At 37.4% G+C, this 15,536-nt stretch overlaps 1 protein-coding gene across 4 annotated transcripts in view; it reads left to right on the top strand.

Annotated features, from left to right (window-relative positions):
• FAM149B1 (family with sequence similarity 149 member B1) overlaps positions 1-15,536 on the top strand; it is a 46,968-nt gene that overhangs the window by 9,301 nt on the left and 22,131 nt on the right. For all 4 annotated transcript variants that reach the window (XM_081248511.1, XM_081248509.1, XM_081248512.1 and 1 more), the window contains 3 exons: positions 8,662-8,804; positions 9,590-9,706; positions 11,999-12,166. In XM_081248511.1, the coding sequence (XP_081104637.1) occupies positions 8,662-8,804; positions 9,590-9,706; positions 11,999-12,166 (428 nt within the window). The remainder of the gene's footprint in view (positions 1-8,661; positions 8,805-9,589; positions 9,707-11,998; positions 12,167-15,536) is intronic.

Raw genomic sequence — 15,536 nt, 5'->3', positions numbered from 1 at the left:
CATTTAAATGTTTTAACAGATTTCTCATCTGTTTAATACTAGATTAGACTTTCATTGAATTTATTTATTTATTTATTTTTAAATTTTTTTATTTTTTGCGGTATACGGGCCTCTCACTGCTGTGGCCTCTCCCGCTGTGGAGCACAGGCTCCGGGCGCGCAGGCCCAGCGGCCATGGCACACGGGCCCAGCCGCTCCGCGGCATGTGGGATCTTCCTGGACCGGAGCACGAACCCGTGTCCCCTGCATCGGCAGGCGGACTCTCAACCACTGCGCCACCAGGGAAGCCCTCATTGGATTTATTATTTTTACTTTTTTTTACTGTGACAGTCACATACATAAAATTCACTCTTTTAAAGTGAACAGTTAAGTGATTTGCAGTATATTCACAGAGTTGTGCAACTATCCTATCATTTTCATCACCCCAAAAAGAAACCCTGTCTCCATTAGCAATTACTCTCCATTTCTCTCTCCACCCAGCCCCTGGCAACCACTAATCTGCTTTCTGTCTGTATGGTTTTACCTATTCTGATATTTCATGTAAATGAATCATACAGTATATCACCTATTGTGTCTGGCTTATTTCACCTAGCATATGTTCAGATTTTATCCATGTTATAGCATGTGTCAGTACTTCTTTTTTATTAATGAATATAATTTTATTGCATGGATATACCAATTTTGTTTATTCATCAGATGATGGACATTTGGATTGTTTCACTTTTTTGCTATTATGAATAATGCTACTATGAACACTTGTGTACAAGTTTTTCTGTGGACATGTTTCAAATATTCTTAGGTATACACCTAGGAGTGGAATTTCTAGGTCATATAAAAACTCTATGTTTAATATTTTGAAGAATACATTTCTCTTTGAAACTTATAGCTATAATTGTGATTGTTTTCAAGGTTCCTGGTTAGTATATAAATAATGTTGATATTTTCTTTGTATTACACAAACATTTCATTGCAGATTTCACATGTATGTCAGAGTAGGTAATTCCTGTGAAATCCATTATTAGTAATGGATTGTGTCTTAATTAATCAAATTCAAGTTTTGTGATCAAAGTTGCAATTACTGCACATTGTGTTTTCTTAATAATTTGGAAACAACCTCAAACTTACAGAAAAGTTGTAAGTATAGTAAAAAGAACAGTCATCCCTTGGTATCCATGAGGGATTGGTTCCAGGGACCCCCTGTGGATACCAAAATCCAGGGATTCTCAAGTCTCATATAAAATGGTGCAGTATTTGCATATTACCTACGCATATCCTTCTGTACACTTTAAATCCTTTCTAGATTGCTTATAATACCTAATACAATATAAATGTGCTTTACGTTTACAAACCCATGAATATGGAGGCCAACTGTTTTTTTCCTGAATGGTTTGAGAGTAAGTTACTGACATGATACTCCCTTGCACCAAACATTTTAGTGTATATTTCCTTCAAGCAAGGACACACTACATTACTAGAGGGCAAGCATCAAATTCAGGAAATTAACACTTATATATTGCTACCATCTAATCCATAGATCCCATTAAATTTTCACTAGTTGTCCCAATGATATCCTTTATAGCAAAAGTTCATATCACATTGTCAAGTCTCTTTAGTCTCCCTCAATCTGGAACAGTTCTTGAGTCTATGATATAACAGAAATGAGCTTGTTTTTCTCATTGCATTCTATTAGGTGGCACATAATTCCATTTGTCCCATTATTGATGTTGTTCACTTTGATCACTTAATTAAGGTGATTTTCCTTTGCATTTGAAAGTATTTTATTGGGGATATATGTATACGTATAGCTGATTCACTTTGTTATAAAGCAGAAACTAACACACCATTGTAAAGCAATTATACTCCAATAAAGATATTTTTTTAAAAAGTATTTTATGGGGCAGTACATTGAAATTATGTACCTACTATCCTGTTCCTCCTCAGACTTTCAATTTATGATTTACATCAGGGTAGAATCAAGGATTCCTATTTTGTTCAGTTAGTTATAATATATAATACATCATTACATCATTATTTATCTTGAAGTTCCAATTGTCCCAGATTTGGCCCGCAGAATTCTCTTCAAGCTGCTTCTGTGCCATTTTGACATGTTCCCATCCTTCTTTAAATATTTCCTTACTTTCTGGCACAAGATATCCAGGCTTATTTTGTACTTGCTTTGCCCCAACCCTGGAATCAGCCAATTCTTTAAGAAGCCCTGGTTCCTTTTATGCCATGTTTAGAAACAAAGATTTGGGTCCTAAGCGTGCTCATTGCTTTTTAGGTGTCACTGATTCCCAAACCCTCCCAGTGGACAGAACTAGGGAATATAAGTACTCCTCCTATCCCACTGTGAAATGACAAGGTTCATTCTAGTTTTTTCCTTTTCTAAATTTGTAACTTCTTTCTCTGACAGTGATAAACGTGGCTTCCGTTATTCTTAATATATTTATTTATTTGATTAGTCCCCATGAACATAACCAGTTCCCCACTAATCCACTGCCTCTTAACCTCTGCAAATACTCTTCTCACTCCACATATGTTTCAACACCCTGTGCTGAGTCACTGACCCTTGCACTCTCGCACCCAATGAATGATCTCCTCATCCCACTCAGAGTCAGACACCCAATGTTGTCCTCACCTCCAAATAGACACCTTCCTCAGGCTGCTTGGGCTATCACCCTGTGTGGGGCTGCCGACTCCCCACATGGTAACTTTCTTCTTTCCACTGTGGTTCCAATATTATAAGCTGGCTGCTCTCCCGCAAGGACATCCTCCTCATCTTACTTGTGCTCCATCACCCTGCAACAACCTGCTCCCCATGCAAACACCCACTGTGGCAGATTATATTTTCAAAAGTCATGCCAATATATATCCCATCTGACATGCCCTTATTACAAGATACTGATATTCCTCCACTGAAGAGATAGGCTCTATTTTCTTTCCCCTTGAACCTGAATGGACTATTTAACTGCCTTAATCAGTAGAATGCAGTGAAAGTGACGCTGCATGATTTTTTAGGTTAGAAAGCAACACAGCTTCTGCCTGGCTCTTTCTGTTTCTCTCTCTCTGGATGCTTGACCTTGGAATTCAGCCACTATGTTGTGAGGAAGTTCAAACCACATGGAAAAGCCCATGTAGAGAGAAACTGAAGCCCCCAGCTGAAAGCCAGCATCAACTGCCAGATATTTGAGTGAATGAGCACTCAGATGCTTTCAGCTCTAAACCTTTGAGCTTTTCAACTGATATCCCAGATGTTGTGGAGAAGAGACAAACCATTCCTGCTGTGAGCTATGTAAATTCCAGAAACATGTAAACCTGGAAAGATAATACATGATTATTGCTATTTTGAGCCATTCAGTTTTGGATTAATCTGGTACACTGCCAAAGTAATTAGAACACCCCTCTCACACTGCTCAGGATCAGAAAAACTGCTTAGATGTTCTCTTTACCTCTCTTAGGCTCTACCATACAACAGGCTGTCTTCCTACACAGACTCCCTCTTTATTTTTTTTTTATTTTTTTATTTTTTGGTTTCTATTTTTTTTTTGCTTTATAACAAATTTAATCAGTTATACATATACATATGTTCCCATATCCCCTCCCTTTTGCGTCTCCCTCCCGCCCTCCCTATCCCACCCCTCCAGGCGGTCACAAAGCACCGAGCTGATCTCTCTGTGCTATGCGGCTGCTTCCCACTAGCTATCTACCTTACGTTTGGTAGTGTATATATGTCCATGCCACTCTTTCACTTTGTCACAGCTTACCCTTCCCCCTCCCCATATCCTCAAGTCCATTCTCTAGTAGGTCTGTGTCTTTATTCCTGTCTTACCCCTATGTTCTTCATGACATTTTTTTTTCTTAAATTCCATATATATGTGTCAGCATACAGTATTTGTCTTTCTCTTTCTGACTTACTTCACTCTGTATGACAGACTCTAGGTCCATCCACCTCATTACAGACGCCCTCTTTACTGTGCTTAGGTTCCAATATCTTATAACAGGCTGCCTTCCCAGGTTGATGCCTTCCTTATTCTGTTTTGGCTCTGAAACTCCATGCTGACTGTCTCTTGAGGCATTGGTTAACAGGCAGCCCATATCTATAATCCCTGAGAGAAAAGAAACTCATGACGTAGGCAGGCCCCTGCTTACCCTGGCTCCCTGCCTGGGAATAATTTTCTGACTATGGAGTTGTAAGACAGAGTCCAAACAAAGCACAGGGTCCCATTTTGCTGAGTAACAGAGATCAGAGTTCAGGGCAGATGAAGCAGTTGGAATCGTTAGGACACAGGGAGATAAAGAACACCAGAAACTAAATAGGTGGGTAAATACAAAAGTCTATATTTTTTAGTGATTTCTCTAAAGGATAACTGGCTGAATAAAGCAAAACATGTGCAAGATGGAGTTTATATTTGTTGAAATAAAAGATGAGACAAATATAGCTCAAAGGATGGGTGAATATAAATGGAATTATACTGTTATAAGATTATTACATTTGTGAAGTGTCAGGTATCAAGACAAGTGGGAAGTATGAAGAGGGAGGTATGAAGTGGTAAAATATTGACTAACTACACTTTGATAGGTTAAGAATGCACATTATTAGCCCTAGAGCAAGCATTAAAAAAAAAGAAGAAGAATAAGCTAAGATGCCAATAGGGGAAATAAAATGGAATACTAACAAATATTTGATTAACCTAGAACAAGACAGGAAAGGAAAACAACAAGAAAGGATCGCCCCCCAAAAAAAGGGACAAATGGAAAAGAAACAGCAAGATGGTAGATTACAAACCAACCATGTCAATAATTAACACAAAAAAATGGAATGGATAAAAAAAGGATAAGGGCTTCCCTGGTGGTGCAGTGGTTGAGAGTCCGCCTGCCGACGCAGGGGACACAGGTTCGTGCCCCGGTCCAGGAGGATCCCGCATGCCACAGAGCGGCTGGGCCCGTGAGCCATGGCCGCTGGGCCTGCGCGTCCGGAGCCTGTGCTCCGCGACGGGGTAGCCCATAGCAGTGAGAGGCCCGCGTACCACAAAAAAAAAAAAAAAAGGATAAAACACAGAATGGATTAAAAAAAAACAAGACTCAACTATATACTATATGGAAGAGACGAACTCTAAATATAAAGACACAAATAGATTGAAATTAAAAGGACAGAGAAAGTTATACTGTGCACGCAATAGGCTTATGTTAATATGAGACAAAATAAACTTCAAGACACAGAGTTGATTACTAGGAAAGAGGAATATTTTTTAGGGATAAAAAGGCAGTTTGGGGGCTTCCCTGGTGGCACAGTGGTTAAGAATCCTCCTGCCAATGCAGGGGACATAGGTTCGAGCCCTGGTCTGGGAAGATGCCACATGCTGCGGAGCAACTAAGCCCATGTGCCACAACTACTGAGCCTACGCTCTAGAGCTGCTACCCACAACTACTGAGCCCGCATGCTGAAACTACTGAAGCCTGTGTGCCTAGAGCCCGTGCTCCACAACAAAAGAAGCCACCGCAACAAGAAGACCACACACCACAAGGAAGAGTAGCCCCCGCTTGCCACAACTAGAGAAAAGCCCACATGCAGCAATGAAGACCCAGCGCAGCCAAAAAAAAAAAAAAAAAAAGGCAGTTGGGGATATCCCCAGCAGTCCAGTGGTTAACGCTCCACACTTCCACTGCAGGGGGCACGGGTTCGATCCCTGGTCAGGGAACTAAGATCCTATATGCTATGCAGCCAAAAAAAAACTGTTTTAAAAAAATGCTTGCATTCCTATATACTAATGACGAAAAATCAGCAAGAGAAACTAAGGAAACAATCCCATTTACCATTGCAACAAAAAGAATAAAATACCTAGGAATAAACGTACCTAAGGAGTCAAAAGACTTGTACTCAGAAAACTATAAAACACTGATGAAAGAAATCAAAGATGACATAAACAGATGGAGAAATACACCATGTTCTTGGATTGGAAGAATCAACATTGTGAAAATGACTATACGACCCAAAGCAATCTACAGATTCAATGCAATCCCTATCAAACTACCAATGGCATTTTTCACAGAAATAGAACAAAAACTTTCACAATTTGTATGGAAACACAAAAGACCCTGAATAGCCAAAGCAATCTTGAGAAAGAAAAACGGAGCTGGAGGAATCAGGCTTCCTAACTTCAGACTATACTACAAAGCTACAGTAATCAAAGCAGTATGGTACTGGCACAAAAACAGAAATATAGATCAATGGAACAGGACAGAAAGCCCAGAGATAAACCCACACACATATGGTCACCTTATTTTTGATAAAGGAGGCAAGAATATACAATGGAGAAAAGACAGCCTCTTCAATAAGTGGTGCTGGGAAAACTGGACAGCTACCTGTAAAAGAATGAAATTAAACACTCCCTAACACCATACACAAAAATAAACTCAAAATGGATTAAAGACCTAAATGTAAGGCCAGACACTATAAAACTCTTAGAGGAAAACACAGGCAGAACACTCTATAACATACATCACAGCCAGATCCTTTTTGACCCACCTCCTAGAGAAATGGAAATAAAAACAAAAATAAACAAGTGGGGCCTAATGAAACTTAAAAGCTTTTGCGCAGCAAGGAAACCACAAACAAGACGAAAAGACAACTCTCAGAATGGGAGAAAATATTTGCAAATGAAGCAACTGACAAAGGATTAATCTCCAAAATATACAAGCAGCTCATGCAGCTCAATATCCAAAAAACAAACAACCCAATTAAAAAATGGGCAGAAGACCTAAATAGACATTTCTCCAAAGAAGATATACAGATTGCCAACAAACACATGAAAGTGTGCTCAACATCACTAATCATTAGAGAAATGCAAATCAAAACCACAATGAGGTATCACCTCACACCAGTCAGAATGGCCGTCATCAAAAAAATCTATAAACAATAAATGCTGGAGAGGGTGTGTAGAAAAGGGAACCCTCTTGCAGTGTTGGTGGGAATGTAAACTGATACAGCCACTATGGAGAACAGTATGGAGGCTCCTTAAAAAAACTAAAAATAGAATTACCATATGACCCACTACCGGGCATATACCCTGAGCAAACCATAATTCAAAAAGAGACATGTACCACAATGTTCATTGCAGCACTATTTACAATAGCCAGGACATGGAAGCAACCTAAGTGTCCATCGACAGATTGAGGCCACTCTTCCTGGCTTACTGTGTCCTCACATGACCTTTCTCCTGGGCACAGGCACAGGTAGAGAGATCTCTGGTGTCTCTTCTTCTTCTTATAAGAACACTAATCCTATCAGATTAGCGCTCCGCCCTTATGACCTCATTTTACCTTAATTTCCAACTTAAAGGCTTTATCTCCAAATAGAATCATGTTGCAGATTAGGGCTTCAACATATGAATTTGAGGAGGACACAATTCAGTCCATAACAACGTATACCAGGAAGATGTAACAATTCTAAATACATAAGCATCTAATTGAGTTTCAAAATGTATGAAGAAAAACGGATGAAACTAAAGAGAGGACTAGGTGAATCCACAATTATTGTTAGAGATTTTAGTTATTAATAAAACAATTAGAAAATCAGTAAAAACATAAAAGATCTTATGCTATACCCATCAAATGCAGAGTACATATCCTTCTGAAGAACATATGGAATGCTGACAAGGACAGACTGTATGGTGGGCCATAAAATATATCAATATTGTTCAAAAGATTAAATCTGACAGATTATGCTCTCTGGTAACAATAGAATTAAATTAGAAATCAATAACAATAAAATACTGGAAAAATCCCCAAATATTTGGAAATTAAACAACACTGTTCTAAATATTAAGTTACGAGGAAAATTAGAGGGTATTCTGAACTACATGATAGTAAAACCAGAAAATATCCAAATTTACCGGGGCTTCCCTGGTGGCGCAGTGGTTGAGAGTCCACCTGCCGATGCAGGGGACACAGGTTCGTGCCCCAGTCTGGGAAGAACCCACAAGCCGCAGAGTGGTTGGGCCCGTGAGCCATGGCTGCTGAGCCTGTGCGTCCGGAGCCTGTGCTTCGCAACGGGAGAGGCCACAACAGTGAGAGGCCCACGTACCGCAAAAAAAAAAAAAAAAAAAAAAAAAAAAGGTGTAACTTTTCTTCCACCAGAATGTAAAAGGGCACATAAAAATAGATGAAGTAGAGAGTAAGCAGAGAATCAGATAACATGATCAGATTCATTTGGCTGCTGCAAAAGGATAAATTATAGGGCAAAGATTTAACGTAAACTGTCAGGTGAAAAATGCAGACTACTAAGTAATACATATATGGGATTGACTGTCTTCCTTACGCTCTAAAAAAAATACTGGAACCAAGCAACTATAATAAAATTAACAATCATTATCTTTGAGTGGTAGAATTATTGGTAATTTTTATCTTTCTTTATACTTTTCTGGATTTTTTTGATGAAGAAAATGTTACTTTAAAAACGTAGATATTTCCACAAATTTTCTTTAAATAGGAATAGGGAGGCCATCTGAATATTGTAAGATCCAAAAACTCACTAACTTAACTTTTCTTTCACACAAATGGACTAAATATTGAAAATAAACCAATCTGATTGCTTTCAACCTTTATGATTATTAACCAGAGATTGAAGCTCATCTGATTATTTTGGGGTGGTAATTTCTTTTAGGAACTTGATCAAAATGCCACTGAAAAAGTCCAAGCAATGTTCACAGCCATTGACGAGCTCTTGTATGAGCAGAAGTTGAGTGTACATATTAAAAGTCTACAAGAAGAGTGCCAACAGTGGACATGTAGCTTTCCTCACCTCAGGTATTGGAGCCCTTGTATATTCATGGCTAATACTAAAATTTGAAGAGCAGATTTCCAAGAAAGCTTGTATTCTGAAATCTCTATGGGCATGGATTTATATAAATAAGGTGATGTGGTATAAAGCCTCAGATGACAGAAAACTCATGTTGATGGAAGTTTCTCAGAGTTTTCATAACTACCAATATATTGTCCTAATCAAGTAAAACAACTTCTATACCAGTAACTGTGATCTGTGTACTGTGGCTGTCCAAACAGCCTTTCTTTTGAACAAGAGGGTCAGAAAATGTATTTGATTACACTGTTGCCTATAAGTAAATTCCTATGCATGTATACTTGAAAGCAAACATAGGCTATTAGGAAGCTTTCCTTAGAAACCGCATTAATGCACTTACTACACATACTTAAAATTTATAAAGCTTCATGTTCTTAAGAATATAATTCAGTTTTCACTAATTTGGCCTGGCTTTCACCCATTTTGGCAAATTTAATGAAGATTGTTATAGGGGATGGAGGGAAAATTACAAATGTTTGCCCAGTTCCCTTGGATTTTTTTCAGTGGGGTGGAAAAGCTTTATCCTTTCTATCTCCATTGTATAGGAGAGAGATATACCTTTAAAAAGGCTCTGGATTCACATTTCTCTCAAGAATCATTCTAAATCAGTAACGGACTAAGTATGTACTAGACTTCTATGTAGAGCCATCAAACTTGTTCCAAAAATACCTACATTTTGTATGTATGCCAGGTGAAGGTGCTTAATTATCTCTTTATGTTCTTCACTTTGAAGGATTCTGGGTAGGCAGATAATCACTCCAGGTGAAGGTTATGGACTGTATCCTAGATCCCCTTCTGCTGTTTCAGCTTCACATGAGGCAACACTGTCTCAAGAAAGAGATTCTACTATGTAAGTATTCTAATATGTAAATACTTATGTATTCTAATGTGCAAGTATTATATTCTACCAGTTACACTAAGGGATTAAAATACTTCTTCCTATTTATTGGTATTTAGTAAAGCACAGCAAATTCTGTAAGACTAACCATAGTCTTTATGCATATTAGAATTCTGTTACTTAGTTTTTTGTTAAAAAAGTAAGACATTCTCTAGGATATAAGGGTTATTCAGATTCATATGTATCTACATCTATCTATAAATATAGGCACTTCCTTCTTGGAATAAATGTGTAGATAGACTGGTTTAAAGAAATTCAGGGATCTAAGAAACAGACTTTAAAAAGTTTTTGAAAAAAATTTTGAAAAGTCATTTCCTTAAACATATAATACTAATTAAAACTTAATTTCTTTATGGAAGTTAAACTGGTATTAGTTTATCAGCTTAAAATGGGTAATTAGTACACTAGCTAAAATGGCTAATTCTTTAACACCTCAAACTCTTTATTTTTATTTCAACCACTTCCTATGAACCATACACCTTATTTAATGGCTTACATAACAGAGAATTTTCTCTTTTAAAAGAAGTCTGGAGGAAGGGTACCTAAAGATAGTACAGTGGTAGTATGGTGTTTTCAGGGTCCTAGACTCATTTCATCTTTCTGCTACACTGTGCTACCCCAGGATACTTTTCCTGAGTTGTTTTTTTTTTTTTTTTTGGTGGTCCAAGATAGCTGATAGAGTTCCAGACATGACATTCACTTTCCAGGTAGCAGGAAGCAGGAAAGGCAGAAGGGCAAAAGGGCACCCCTTAAAGCTAACCCAGTTTTCTTTAAACAGCCCCCCCAGGGGCTTCCCTGGTGGCGCAGTGGTTCGGAGTCTGCCTGCCAATGCAGGGGACACGGGTTCGAGCCCTGGTCTGGGAAGATCCCACATGCCGCGGAGCAACTAAGCCCGTGTGCCACAACTACTGAGCCTGTGCGTCTGGAGCCTGTGCTCCGCAACAGGAGAGGCCGTGACAGTGAGAGGCCCGCACACCGCGATGAAGAGTGGCCCCCGCTCGCCGCAACTGGAGAAAGCCCTCGCACAGAAACGAAGACTCAACACAGCCAAAAATAAATAAATAAATTTAAACAGCCCCCCCAGAGTCCCACATAACAATTCTGCTCATATCTCATTGGTCACATCTGGCTGCAAGGTGGTGGGAAATGTCGTCTTTGAGGTGCGTGTATTGCTCTCCTGAATTAAATTGGCATGATGTATCAGGAGAGACAGGGAGAATCAATATTGGGGGCATCTAGCATTCTCTGCCACATATGTATAGAGTTTTTTGAAATTACTGTACATATTTTGTAATCTTTTTATAATTACCATTTTATTATGGGAATCTTCCATCTTGTCCCCCAACATTAATTTAGTAACCTCATAGAATTCCATTGCATGAATATACCATTATTTAAACAACCAACCCCCTATCCTATATTTTGAAACAGTTGGGCCAGTTTTGAATTTTGGCAACTATAAGCAGTTCTGTGATGATAATTTTTATAGCTAAATCTTATAGGTCATATCCTCGAAGGAAATCCCCTACAAATGAAACCACTGAATCAAAGGGTATTTCTGTTTTAAGGCTTCCAATACATATTTCCAAAATGTCTTCCAAAAAGATTTTCCCACTAGCCTTGCTGAAAAGTGCCATAGGTTTATTCTTTTTTCATTGTTTAAAAAATACTTAAGGTACAAAAAGGTGTAAAGAATAACACAAAGCATACATTGGTTATATTTAATATTTGGTTAAACTGAGAGCCATTTAAAAAATTGTACTGCTCAGATTTGACTTTCTCCAAAGTAAATCTGCTGAAGTGAAGGCGTCATCATATATTCATTGAATACCTGGGTAGGATGAGAACTTTAAATATAAGTAAGGGAAGATACTTGCCCTTTAGGAGTATGCATTTTGAACAATGACGGAGTTATTGAAATAAACATATAAGCTCCTGAGGTACTTTAAAGAGCTAATTATGAATTTAAATATTATTAGATTTTTTTAAAAAACTTATTTTATAGCCATAGCTGTTGCATCTGAAAAGATAGCAAGCAGTATTCAATAGTGCATAATATACCTAAGCAGAGTGGGTCTATGGCTAGTATTTATTTATCCCTGTTCTGAGAAATAACAGGTATTAGGGTTTAGAGTAGCCCAGGAAGGTGTCACTAGGGCAAGGGACCTTGAGCTGAAACTTGTGCGAATGAGTTGCTTTGAGAACTGTTTATGTTGAACATAATTAATATTTTTCCTCTTCCAGATTTGGTATTAGGGGAAAGAAGTTACATTTTTCATCTTCATATGCTCCTAAAGCATCTTCCATTGCCAAATCCCCTAGCTTGTGTTCTATGGAAAGAGAAGAGGAAGATTGTATAATCTTCTCGGAAGGAATAATAGAGGAATACCTAGCATTCGACCACACAGATATGTGAGTATTATGTCTTTTAAACTTTTTACTCCCCTCCTATTTTGTTGTTAATATCTATTTTTTCTAAAGTATACTACCAATATTACCTATAATTAAGTTGGTGTCTGTTTGTTATCTATTTTCTATTAGTTCTCAGTTATCCAGTGTCATGTACTTAGTTGATATAAATTCCTATTGCTTTCACATACCAGTCTTCCTTGTATATTTTCTTCCTGCACACGTCATTTGCCTCTTCCTGAGATTAAACATTTTTAAATGAATTTTTTTCTCCACATAATTTGATATTCCTCTTTGTAAAGTATCACCAGGAACTCATGAAAACTTTATTCATCTGATTCTAAATCCAGTGCTCTCTTCACTATTCCATGCTACTTTTCTGATATATTAAACTCTTAAATTATTCCTCTAAGCCTTTAAAAGCTCAGAATTGATAGTCACAGTAGTACATCTAGAAGTGAGAATTTCATTTTAGGCTGTGAGGCTGTGGTTAGGTCTAGTTAGTGTCACATGATTCTGGACTTCTTCCCATATTTCCTGCTGAGCCATGCTTACTACATGCTCAAGGTACACAGTCCTAGGGTCAGGTAAACACAACCCAGATTTCCAAGCATAACACCGTTGAGCTAGCTCATTGTTCCAAGGGAATCTTAAGTCTGCTCTTTTGGTTTTGCAGAGATTGCCCCCTTCCCTTTCACTTCATCTGGCCTGAGTCAAATTATCCATATTTTCTCTTCCTTTTTCTTCAAAGGTCTTTCCCCTTCATTTTAGCTTATAAAAAATACAGCAGATTTAACTAATTTAAAATGTGATGTTCATGGCTCATAGGTGTCCCTGGGGCATCTCTTCCCCTTTCCTGATAGTAAACCCAAATGAATTTTCAGGTAAAATGGAAGATTTTTAGAAAGGCAGTCTTCTCTTTAGAGATATTACTGAGATATTGAGATGTGATGAATGAAATCATGTAAGTCTGGAAGAAAATGAGATATGAAAGATTGTTTTTTTTTAAATAACTTGGGAATAGGGAAGGTCTTTCTAACCATAGCACAAAATCTACAAGTCATTTAAGAAATTCTTAAAAAAACTACATAAAATAATATTTCTGCATAGAAAAAACTCATAGAGTCAAAAGACAAATGACAAACTGGCAAAAATATTTGCAGTTCATGCATACACAGAGGCTTAATTTCCTTAATATGTATATCAGTAAGGAAAAGATTAAGGATGAAACAAAGAACATGAATAGTTCACATTATAAGAAAATGGATTTTAAATATATGAAATGGAATTCAATCTCATTCACAATTAGAGATGCAAATTAAAACTATAATGAGTATTCTTTTACATGTCAGACTATCAAAGGACAAAAGATAAAGAAGGTTAATAATTCCTTGAATGAGAAAAGAGGCATATTGTTTCACTACTGGAGAATTATACCACCTATTTATTTATTTACTTAGGTTTATCAAAAATTTATTCTTCTTTATTGTCAGCACGTTCCATGGTATGGATGTACCACAGTTTGTGCACCTGTGGAAGGACACCTGGGCTATTTCTAGCTTTTGGCTATTATTAATAAAGCTGCTATGAACATTCATGCACAGATTTTTGTATGAACAAAAATTTTCATGTTTCTGGGATAAATGCCCGAGAGTATACTTTCTGGATCCTGTGTATACCACCTCTTTAAATTGAAATGCACATACCCTTTGACTCAATAATTCTATTTATAGGAATTTATCCTACAGATATAATACCCATGTAGCCAAAGAAGTACATACATATTGTTCCCAACTTAAGATGAGTTGACGTATGATTTCTTGATTTTGTGATGGTGCAAAAGTGATACATATTCAGTAGCAACTGTACTTTGAATTTTGATTTTTTTTCCCTTGGCTGGCGATATGCAGTATGATACTCTCTCGGGATGCTGGGCAGTGGCAGCAAGCTGCGGCCACACAATCATGAGGGTAAACAACCAATATACTTAAAACCATACAACCATTGCTTTTCACTTTCAGTAGAGTATACAATAAATTACATGAGATATTCAACACTTTATTATAAAATAGTTTTTGTGTTAGATAATTTTGCTTAGCTGTAGGCTAATGTAAGTGTTCTGAGCACATTTAAGGTGGGCTCCACTAAGCTATAATGTTCAATAGGTTAGGCCTATTAAATGCATTCTTGACATGATATTTTCATAAGTTCACTGGGCTGTAACCCAATACGTAAGTTGAGAAATATCTATAGAAGGGTATTAATTGCAGTATTGATTATAAAAGCAAAGGTTAGTTGATCAGTAACTGTCTAGTTATATTATGGTATATCCAATGGAATACTCTGCAGTTATTTTTTAAAAGAGGCAGATTTATATATATTGATAGGGATCATGGACAAGATACATTGACAGAAGAGTGAGGTGCAGTACAGTGTATAATGTAACTATCTCTCTGGACCTATGTGTTTGCTTCTGAGAATGGGGACTGGGGGACAGAGATGTAGGAGACTTATTTTTCACTACATACATATATTTTCTTCTATACAATTTGAATTTTTATCATATGACTATGTTATCTCCTCTAAAAAGAAATATAAATTGAAATACATTTAATGTTAATCAGCCTCCTCTGCCACTTAATGCCAGGCTAGCTCTTCCTTGGGAAAGGAGAAGCAAAGGGAGTCTGGCTGCCCTGCTTAAATCTCTTAGCATCCTTCTTACCTGCCTACAGTTTCCTATTTCATTCTTGAGCACTTTGTTGCCCTAGGAGTAACTTTCACTGTAAAGGTACTTATCTCCACCCAAGCCAGTTCCAGAATTTGCTTTGTCTTAGTTTATAATACATCTGTCATAGATAAGCACATCCATCAGCCAAATTTTCTTCCCCCAGAAATCTGGGGCTACTGGTACTCATTGCCAGAGAAGAGACAGACTTGCCTAACTGGAAGTTTCTGGGTTATAGATATACTGTCTCCAGAAGAGTCTCAGAGTAGTTTCCTGTGCTGTTGGGCTTCCCTCTTTTTCCTTTACGGCCAATTACCAAATGTTTATTTGGATTAGTAAAAGCATACTAATTTTAATAATCTATGTAGACTATTTCCCTAATGAATCATTGCCTCAAATAATTATGCAGCATAATCACAGTTATATGTGCATTGTTAAATGTGTCAAGTTAATATTAATCTAAATGTTATCCGGTTACAACAAAAAGAGTGTTTTTGTGTGCTTAATTGTCATAGGTTGCTTGTTGCTCAATTTAAAATGCCCATCTATTTAAAGCTTAAAAAAGTACAATGATTCTGTCTTCTTTTTCTTGTTCTATTTTTTTGGCAGAGTGGGGGGGTAGGATGGGATGGGTGTAAAAAGGGAAAT

The sequence above is a fragment of the Mesoplodon bidens genome, assembly GCF_964165515.1.
Source record: "Mesoplodon bidens genome assembly, chromosome: 1".
Lineage (NCBI taxonomy): Eukaryota > Metazoa > Chordata > Mammalia > Artiodactyla > Ziphiidae > Mesoplodon > Mesoplodon bidens.
This window is presented reverse-complemented; position numbering and strand designations above follow the sequence as displayed.